This window comes from Talpa occidentalis, unplaced genomic scaffold (genome assembly GCF_014898055.3).
Source record: "Talpa occidentalis isolate TD23 unplaced genomic scaffold, MPIMG_talOcc4v2.1 talOcc4.6, whole genome shotgun sequence".
NCBI lineage: Eukaryota > Metazoa > Chordata > Mammalia > Eulipotyphla > Talpidae > Talpa > Talpa occidentalis.
Genome location: NW_023604972.1, coordinates 82,407,675 through 82,417,635, shown reverse-complemented (window position 1 = coordinate 82,417,635; position 9,961 = coordinate 82,407,675). Strand labels below are relative to the sequence as shown.

The 9,961-nt window shown below is 36.9% G+C and overlaps 1 protein-coding gene across 4 annotated transcripts in view; it reads right to left on the bottom strand.

The window, feature by feature from the left end:
- Positions 1-84: 84 nt before the first annotated feature.
- Positions 85-9,961, bottom strand: part of KIF2A (kinesin family member 2A) — a 62,145-nt gene continuing 52,268 nt past the window's right edge. For all 4 annotated transcript variants that reach the window (XM_037530395.2, XM_037530396.2, XM_037530394.2 and 1 more), the window contains 3 exons: positions 5,340-5,441; positions 3,045-3,180; positions 85-991 (listed from right to left, as the gene is read on the bottom strand). In XM_037530395.2, coding sequence (XP_037386292.1) covers positions 906-991; positions 3,045-3,180; positions 5,340-5,441 — 324 coding nt within the window. In that variant the 3' untranslated portion in view covers positions 85-905. The remainder of the gene's footprint in view (positions 992-3,044; positions 3,181-5,339; positions 5,442-9,961) is intronic.

Sequence of the window (9,961 nt, the reverse complement as noted above, 5' to 3'; positions counted from 1 at the left end):
GATCAAATTGCACTATTAATCTTGTTAATACCACACTGGAACACACACTGCATATAAATGTATTATCCTAAGATAAAACTCTTCTCAGAATTTCATTACTTTTTATTATACACCAACTACTTTATATTTTAGTTCTTTACAAAGAAAATGCTAAGAAAATTAGAACCATGTCATATGGTTTTAAAATCATAATTCCAGATTTCTTTACATGTAAGATGGAATGGTCCAGCAGCTATGTCCACTGTCACAGACTTTAGTTCCATTTAATGATATGGCACATCCTGCAAAATTAACTAGTCACACACAAAAAATGTCTCAAATACAGTAAAAATGTACACACATTAAAGGTAATTTACAATAACAAATAAGGAATGTAATTTATCTTGGCTGTGCTTCAGAAATTTAGGGTCAATAGCCTTAGTCAAGGCACAAAGCAGGAAGAGGAGAGCACAGCTGTCTCTAGAAGTGGGCAAGGTATGTACAACCACTGATGAGGTATGCATGCACGCAAATGATTTAAAACTGCTCAGTCTTGCTACAAAAATTGAACCAAGGAAGTAGGAAATGCTGTGGCTTCCCCCTACTATTGACTTCTGGATCAGGTCCACAATCTTACTTAATCATATAGAAAATAAAATTGGCAAGGATCTCCAAAAGTAAATCACTATTTGGGTAAATGAAACAAAATGCTTCACTATTCCCAAATCTTGGTTTTGCCTCCTGGATTAGAAGCATTTTGTAGACAAAGGAGTGTTTCACAAAATTGAAATGTCATTCAGGTGAAGGGACAAAGACATTTTCCACATACACTTTAAAATTTCAAACATTCAAATGGCCCTTACAACTGACTCATTTTATATTACAATAGTGAGGGTTCTGGGGATCCTTTAGCAGCAAATACTAATTTAAAGGGCACGGGGTCTCTTCGGATTGATTTGCTTGCTGGCCTGTTCTTCTTCTTGTAGAGCTGCACGGAAAGATTTCACTTTATCTTGGGGGGGAAAAAAAAGAACAAGGGAATAAGTATTGTATTGCTTGAAATACAGTATACAACTATGTGGGGCTTATCAAAACAACTTATAGCATTAACTCAGGATTTCTGCCTTTGTTCTTTGTTGTCCAGCAACTCAGAACTAATAAATACAATGTTCAGTTATGGTAAAGTAACAGTAATCATTACAGATTCCTGGAAATACCTATTTTTTCATTATCAGATTTCTATTCTGTTTAGCATATTTCAGTGTTCAACTTAATATTCTTTTTTAAATTGTAGCAGGCTATGCGTATTAAGTATGTACAGTTGTGTACAAAAGGAATACTATGAATGTTATTAAATTGTAAAATAGATATTTCTTCTCTCAATATTAGGAAATTTCTACTCCCATTTCCACTTTATAAGCTGTGGAATTTTTAAAGATATCTGAATGTTAAAAACGTCTTTTTTTTTCCATATGAAGTGAGACTAGGAAGGGGGATTATAGGATAATAAATTTCTTGGTCTTAAAATTGTCTCCATTTAACGTGTACTAAATTCAGACTTACGTAAGAATAAGACATAGGTAAATAAATTGACAGAAGTACTAGCTGTGAAATCTTTCCATGACTGTTTCTCAATGGGGGGGGGTGATTTCTGTCCCCAAGGGGGCATTTGGTAATGTCCACAGACATTTCTGATTATCACAACTGGGGTGGCACTACTGTCATCTGGTCAAGAGACCAAGAATGCTTATAAGTATTGTACAATACACAGGACGTCACTGCTTAACAAAGAATTACCCAGTTCAGTATTGCATAGGTTATGACCTTCAGAAGAAACATACAAAAACCTCCATGTTTTTCCTCTCTTCAAAAGTATAAAATGTCTTTAAAAAGTTGACATTCCTGAAATTCAGGAAGAGTTAAAGAGTTTCTGAATATGATGGCTGCTAATAGAAAAATAATAACTCTCAAACTTCTAATATTAATGCCATATCCTACAGATGGTAAAAAAAAATTTCTAAGGAATGAGAAATGCAATATATATCTATATATATGGTAATTTCTTCAATGTTCCAGATATGATGATATACATAAATTCTGAGAAAAGGAATAGCAGTCAACTAAGTTGAATGCTATGTTTTATGAAGAAAAATGTTAAAATGCATTATTACCTATCTTCTGAATAAAACACATAATGAAAAGCTGCTTGTGAATTATATGGCAGATTATAAAAATGATCAAAATACTTCAAGTCTTGAAAATGGAAAGCATGAAAAACAAGTAAATTTAGAAACCCCACACCTGCACAAACAATTCTGCATTAGGAAAACTTTCACTATAGGATATGATTTCATATAACCAACCTCACAAAAGAACAAGTTTAAAGAATTAAGCAGCTTTTTTGGTGCCTAAAACATTTCCAATCTGGTTTCATGTTGCACTGCAGGTACAAACACATCATCCAGATGCCCACTTGCATATAAACAGCTAATTTGCTAATGCCTAGGAAATTAGCACATAACAATAAATGCATATCTGAAGCTATACAGAGGTAAGAAAAAGTCAAGAAGATGTAGCATGTGGGTAAATTACAGGCTTCCCTTCATAAGCAAAGTAGAAAGCGTAGTTGTCTTGAAATCTCCCCCTTGATTTTTTGAAAACAAGTGTTCAAAAGAAAAGACACAAGATAAACAGAAAGTTCTGTAGATAGGCTATGAAAGTGACTTGAATAGACTAAAGGGTTCTGAGAAGTATCAGTCTAGTAGAGTATTAATTCTGATATGGGAATATAAAATTTACAAATTTGTTAAATACATATTTCCACATTTTAATTAGAAGATGTCTGCCATCTTCTCAAAAGACTGATGATTAGAGAGTACTTATAATGATAAGCCACGTTTCTTTTTCAGAAGAAACATGGTTAGTTTTGTCTTTATACCCATGGAAAGATGTTAACTGATGCTCATGATTTGCACTTCCTATGTCTCCTTGCAATATGAAATCTCCCCAGTAATCACAAAATACAAATATTAAGCTGATTTTAAACAATATAAGGAAAGAATTACCCCGCAGCTCAGTTAAAATGTCTATTTTTTGCTCAAGAATAGCTTCAAGTTGTGTGGCATATGAATCTACATCATAGTCTACTTCTTCAGTCATCTCTAGGAGAGCCTTTTCATCTTCTAACCATCGAATAGATTCCTAGAAAGACAGAAATTTAGTAATCCAATAACCCTTTTTGTAAGACACAACAACTTATAAATTTTATGTTTGCTAAATATAATCAAACATACCAAAAATGATAATATCTAAAATACTAATAGCCATCTAAAATTAAAAAAAAATCATTTATAGAGTAAACTTAGGAAATAATTCTTTAAATTGGAACACACAATATATGGTAAGTCAAGCAAGAGGCTTCATTTTTCTTCTTTTACTGTATCTTACATGGGGGTTTGAAGGAGGGAATGAATTGAACACATAAATATCAATGAACAGAGTAAGTCTCAAATCCTTAACAGCTATCCCTAAAACTAGGAAAAGAATATAGTAAAGTAAAGCTATCTAACATGGTCTATGGTAACCCAATTATTTGTAAATCTCTGGAATTAACATATCCATCTGAGGTCTCTTTGTGATTAGGACAAAAGGTAATTCTAATAAATAGTAGCTATTCAAAAGTATGACTATAAGGGACCAATGTACAGCCAATTTTAGGACAGCTGAATGAATTGCAAAATAGTAGTTTCTTACCACTCATAAATACTTCAATGAAACCTTTCTTTTTTAAAAAAAATATTTATGCATACAAGAGCTGGGGTACCAGGCCAGAGGTACCAGGGGTGAGAGGATTCACCCATGACAGAGTGGGGAACAGAACAGGCAGATCGACTGAAATACACCACTGAGGGGAGCAGCAGGCAAGACAGGTGAGGTCTGCTGTGCCATTTGGGTTAGCTGCCTGGCTGGGGATCAAACTCGTGCTGCAGTGGCTGTGGATAGCTTCACAGTGCTGAGACTTAACCCCTTGCACAACCAAGGAGACCCCAAATCCTTTGATTCTTGATTGATTTTAGATATGTGCAATTTATGAGTTTCTTTTTCCAGCAATGTCATAAATCGTATGGATTATTTACAAGTTAAATCACTCTAAAGTAAAGAATTTTTGGATGTAAAACTGGGCACATTCTCACACTTTAGGTAACATACAGTTGCAATTTTCAAACATTAATGCAATTTAATAGCTAACTGAACCAGATTATTTATCACCAGGCAGAACTGGTTAACAAGGAATAAATATCTACTAGAAGATTAAATATATATTAATTAACATACATACACACCAAGATTTTCATTTCTTTCTGCTATATACTTACTTTTTAAAAACAAAACCCTATTTTAAAGAGAAATAGAAGAACAATAAATGGAATTACTAAAGGAACACTTGATTCAAAGAAAACCTAGTCCTGCCAATAAACAAAAAAACGAACCATGAGACTTTATCATAAAAGTGCACAGTGGGGAAGAATGGTTTTCATATGACCTTATTTGACAAGAGGACAGACAACAATTATCTTAAACAACTGTCCTTGATTTAGTCTATCACCTAGATCTCTAAAAAAGATACCCATAAGGGTTTAACTAAAACGAATGTACACTCAATTCTGAAATAAAATGAAGTGTCCCCTTATATTTTTTAGTCCTTTATCAAGGTGTTTGAATACACTAGAACTAAGGTATGTTAATATTTGTTTACAGATAACAGATTTCAACACCAGAGAAGGCATACTCATAAATAATTAAGTTATTTTTAATGGGGAGAAGGAGAGGATTGTGAGGGATGAAGGTGAGGATCACAGAGTAAAAATGCTTTTACTAGGTTCAACATACAATGGGATCAATACCTAAAGAATTAGTTACTGCTACTGGGAGGGAGTATCACCCCTTACTCTTCTGCCACTGATAGACACCATACTCATACACCACTTCTAAAGCAGTCTTCCTTTTCTGCAAAGACAGGTAATTCCTCAAAAGCTCAGACAGCCTCAGAAGACTCTTAACTGCTGTCAAATAAACTTCCTGAAAATGAAGAAAGGGGTAGTAAAGGGTAGAAGTTCATTACTTCTCTTAAAAATGGACAACTGAAAAAAGCAAGTAAGTGAGAGGATGGTAGTGGACTAGGTCTTTTCACCATAGTGCAAAGAAAGGTTGCTTATAGCTATCATCCAGTCTACACAACATATGCTATGTTCTATTTCTTACACACATACACACAAACACAAATATTTCAAAGAATTATGAAAGTTTTAGCTAATTTATGTAAAGAAACACTTTTGATGAAAGATCCTGTCTTACTTTACCTGGAATACTGCCCTGTGATCTTCTACAACTTGTTCTTCCATTTCTACCATTTGTGAGACAGCTTCATGGAAAGTAAACAATTGTGGAGAAACTTCTTCTTCCTTAAAATAAGAAGTTTTTCTATGTCATTTACAAAAATGTCATTTCAAGAGGCAACTGCAGTGGTACATATCAGTAAGGAGTAATTTTCACTTAGTCCAGGATTTATATAGAATTATCCTAAAAAAAGCAGTCTGTTTTGGAATAGTAACTTGCAAAAACACATTTACTGCAGGCTGTAAATTTACTAAAATATTTCTTCAGTGTTGTTTACTTTTAATTAATAATTTTTTTTTACTGTGTGACTATCAAATTAGTTTTCTGCAGATGTCAGTTCTTTTTTTTTTTTCCTTCAAGATTTATTTTATTTATGCATACAAGAACTGGGATACAGACCAGAGGTATAGTGGGTGAGAGGATTCACCAGAGACAGAGTGGGGAACAGAACAGGCAGATTGTCTGAAATACACTGCTGAGGGGAGCAGTGGGAGAGTCAGGAGAGGTCTCCTGCGCCATGTGGATACTCCCTGGCCGGGGATAGAACTTTTGTTGCAGGGGCTGCAGATAGCTTCATAGGTTGCGTCTAAACCCCTTGCGCCACCAGGGGGGCCCAAGATGTCATTTCTTAACTAAATCTTCATTTCCACACCACACTGCATAGTTTATCAGTATTTACAGTTAAATTGAAAACTTAGCTGATAATTTCATTTCCTCAACAAAAACCTATAGTCACATATGACATTCATTAAGTCAATATTTCTTTGACTTAGCTTTCTTTTATTTTGCTACTTTTATTGAAGTAACATTACATTATAACATTGTTTTAGGTGTTTATCATTATAAATCAACATCTCTATATACTACATTAAGTTCATCACTAATAGTCCAGTTCTATCCTTTTATTTGATTTACCAAGCCCCCTACCCCTTCCTTCTGGTAGCCACTAATTTGGTCTTCTGGCATAAGAGTTTTTTTATGTGTCATTTAATTCATCTGTTTGCTTTCTCTATACTATATGTGAGTAAAATCATGTCTTTCTCCATCTGACTGATGTAACTACGCTTAGTACTCTCTAGGTGCATCCATGTTATTACAAATGGAAGGATTTCATCTTTTATAGCTGAGTACTAATCAGTTACATCAGATTTTCTTTTTTTTTTTTTTTAGAGGCATGTTTTTTTTTATTTATTTATTTTGTGTGTTTTTGTTTGTTTGTTTTGTTTATACATGCACTGGGTACAGTCAGAAGCGCGGGAGGGTGAGAGAATTCACCAGAGCCAGAATTCACCAGAGCCAGAGCGGGGAGGAGAATGGGCAGATGGACAAAGTACACTGCTGAGGGGAGCAGCGGGCGGCAGGAGAGGTCTGCGAGCCATGTGGGACCCTCCTCCGGTGGCCGGGGAGCAGCCGGGGACCGAACCTGCGCCGCAGAGGCCGTGGGCAGACTCGCAACCCAGCGCTCTACCGCTGCGACACCGGGGAGGCCCACATCAGATTTTCTTTATCAAATCATCTATCAATGGGCATTTAAGTTATTTACAATACTTATTATAAATAGTGCTGCAATGAACGTGCAGTACAGATCTCTCTTTGAATTAGTGTTTTTATATTCTTTGGATAAAAACCCAGAAGTAGGATAATGGATCATATGGAATGTCTACTTTTAATTTTTTGAAGAATTCCCAGACTGCTTTCTATAATGGTTGCACCAACTTTCATTCTCACCAACAGTGAGAATGGTTCCTTATTTCCACAACCTCTTCAGCACTTGCTATTTCTTGCCCTTCAGATAATAACCATTCTCCCAAGTGTGCAGTGATTTTTCATTGCTGTTTTGACTTGTATTTTGATTTGCATTTTCCTAGTAAGATGATCAACATCTTTTCTTTTCTTTTTTTAATTTATAAAAGCACTGGGTACAGTCAGAAGTGAGGAGGGGGGTGAGACAATTCACCAGAGCAGGGAAAAGAACAGGCAGACCAACGAAATACACTGCTAAGGGGAGCAGCGGGCGGCAGGAGAGGTCTGCGCGCCATGTGGGACCCTCGCCAGCGGCCGGGGATCGAACTGGCGCTGCAGAGGCTGCAGGCAGCTTCACAGCCCAGCGCTCAACCACTGCGCCATGAGGGGAGGCCCGATCAACATCTTTTCATTGGCCTGTTTGGGCTAGGCTTTCTTTCTTTCTTTTTTTTTTAAAGATTTATTTATTTTTATACAAGAACCGGGGTACAGGCCAGATGCACGGGAGGGTGAGAGGATTCACAGGAGACAGAGCGGGGACCCTAACAGGCAGACTGACAAAATAACACTGCCGAGGGGAGCAGCAGGTGAGACAGGAGAGGTCTACTTCACCATGTGTGATTCTCGCTGGCCGGCCAGGATCGAACCCGCGCTCCAGAGGCTGTGGACAGCTTCACAGTGCAGCGCTCAACCACCTGGGCCACCACGGAGGCCCTCTTTTTGACCATCCTTCCCAACTCCAAAATCTAATGATCTATTTATTTCCTCAAAATGTGGTTTTAGTGGTAAAGAATTTATTTTAAAAATAAAAGTGAGTAGAAAAAGCAACATCAAAAAAAAAAATTACAGGAGTCTAAATATGTGTGCATTATTTTGGTTAAATTATATTGTAAGTAGGTATTTAACTCTTTCATTAACAAGTTACCATCCCTAAAATTTTACATAATCAAATTGTCCAAAAAACTTTTTGTCTTCTCTTTGAAAAAAAAAATGGGCCTTTAATCAGGGCATATAGGCACTATTCTCTCATAATCTGTCTCTGATAAAACACACTCAACATACCTTTACTAATTTTACCTACCTACCTACCTCCTCTCAAGCCCAGGATGTCCTTTTTATTCCCTTTGCCTCAAGATATAATATAAATTCCTATCAGTTCCATGTAACATATTAATAGTATTGTGTGTATACAACTATTTCTATTTCTGGTATTCTAAAGCACTTGACTATCTTCTAATCTATCTACCTGTACATGAGTTTTATCTCTAGGACATATCTTACACAATATTCCATTTCAATGTATCTTATTAAGAATAAGTAACAGGAGGCCTTCCTGGTGGCACAAAGGGTTAAGTCTCAGCACTATCAAGCTATCGCCAGCCACTGCAGCATGAGTTCGATCCCAGCCAGGGAGTTAACCCATATGGCGCAGCAGACCTCTTCTGTCTCGTCCACTACTACTCTGAGCGGTGTATTTCAGTCAATCTGCCTTATTCTGTCTCTGGTGAATCCTCTCACCCGCCCTCCAACCCTGCACCTCTGACTACACCCCAGCTCTTGTACACATAAAATAAATCTTAAAAAAAAAAAAAATAACAGCAACAAGGATTTGTACACATTCACTAATAATTAACAAATAGCTAATGCTAAACAACCTCAAGATAGTTCCTTGGGACTAATCACAAAAATCTACAAAGAGCTGACGAGACTCAACAAAAACAAAGTAAACAACCCAGTCAAAAAAATGGGCAGAAGGGTTAAAAAGAAACTTCTCCAAAGAGAAAATGCAAATGGCCAACAGGCACATGAAAAAATGTTCAACATCGGCCTCCCCGGTGGCACAAGGGGTTAGGATGCAGCTTATGGAGTGGTCCACAGCCACTGCAGCACGGGTTTGATCCCTGGCTGGGGAGCTACCCACATGGTGCGGCAGTCTTCTCCTGGCTCACCCACTGCTCCCCTCAACAGTGTATTTCAGTCATAATGCCTGTTTAGTTCCCCGCTCTCTGGTGGGTCCTCTCACCCCCCACACCTCTGGCCTACACCCCCATTCTTATATGCATAAATAAATAAATCTTAAAAAAAATGTTCAACATCACTTGTAGTCAGGGAAATGCAAATCAAAACTACAATGAGATACCATCTTATACCAGTGAGAATGGCACATATTAAAAAAACTAGCAACAACAAATGTTGGCAAGGATGTGAAGAAAAAGGAACTCTCCTGCACTGCTGGTAGGAGTACAAACTGGTCCAATCACTATGGAACACTGTGTGGAGATTCTTCAACCTGCTAAAGATGGAGCTGCCATATGATCCAGTAATTCCACTCCTAGGTATTTACCCAAAGGATACAGAAACATTAATTCCAAAGGCCACCTGCACCCCTATGTTTATAGCAGTACTATTTACAATAGCTAAGCTATGGAAACAACCCAAATGCCCAAAAAAGATGACTAGATCAAGAAGATGTGGTACATATATACAATGGAATATTACTCAGCAATCAAAAAAGATAAACACATGCAATTTGCAACAACATGGATGGAGCTGGAAGGGATCATGCTCAGTGAAATAAGCCAGAAAGAAAAAGAAAAATACCAGATGGTCTTGCTCATAGCAGGAATTTAGAAAACCTAAATAAGGGACCAGGAAAAAGACTAATTATACTAAAGTGAAAATCAAAATGAACAAGCAACTATAAACCAGAGACACACTGCGGGGGCGGGGGGCGGGGAGAAGGGAGTAGGATCAAAACAAGGGTGGTGGGAATTGTATGGGGACTACAGCCAAGATGAAAATGCATACATTGTGCAAAAATGAAAAAATGATGTAAAAAGTA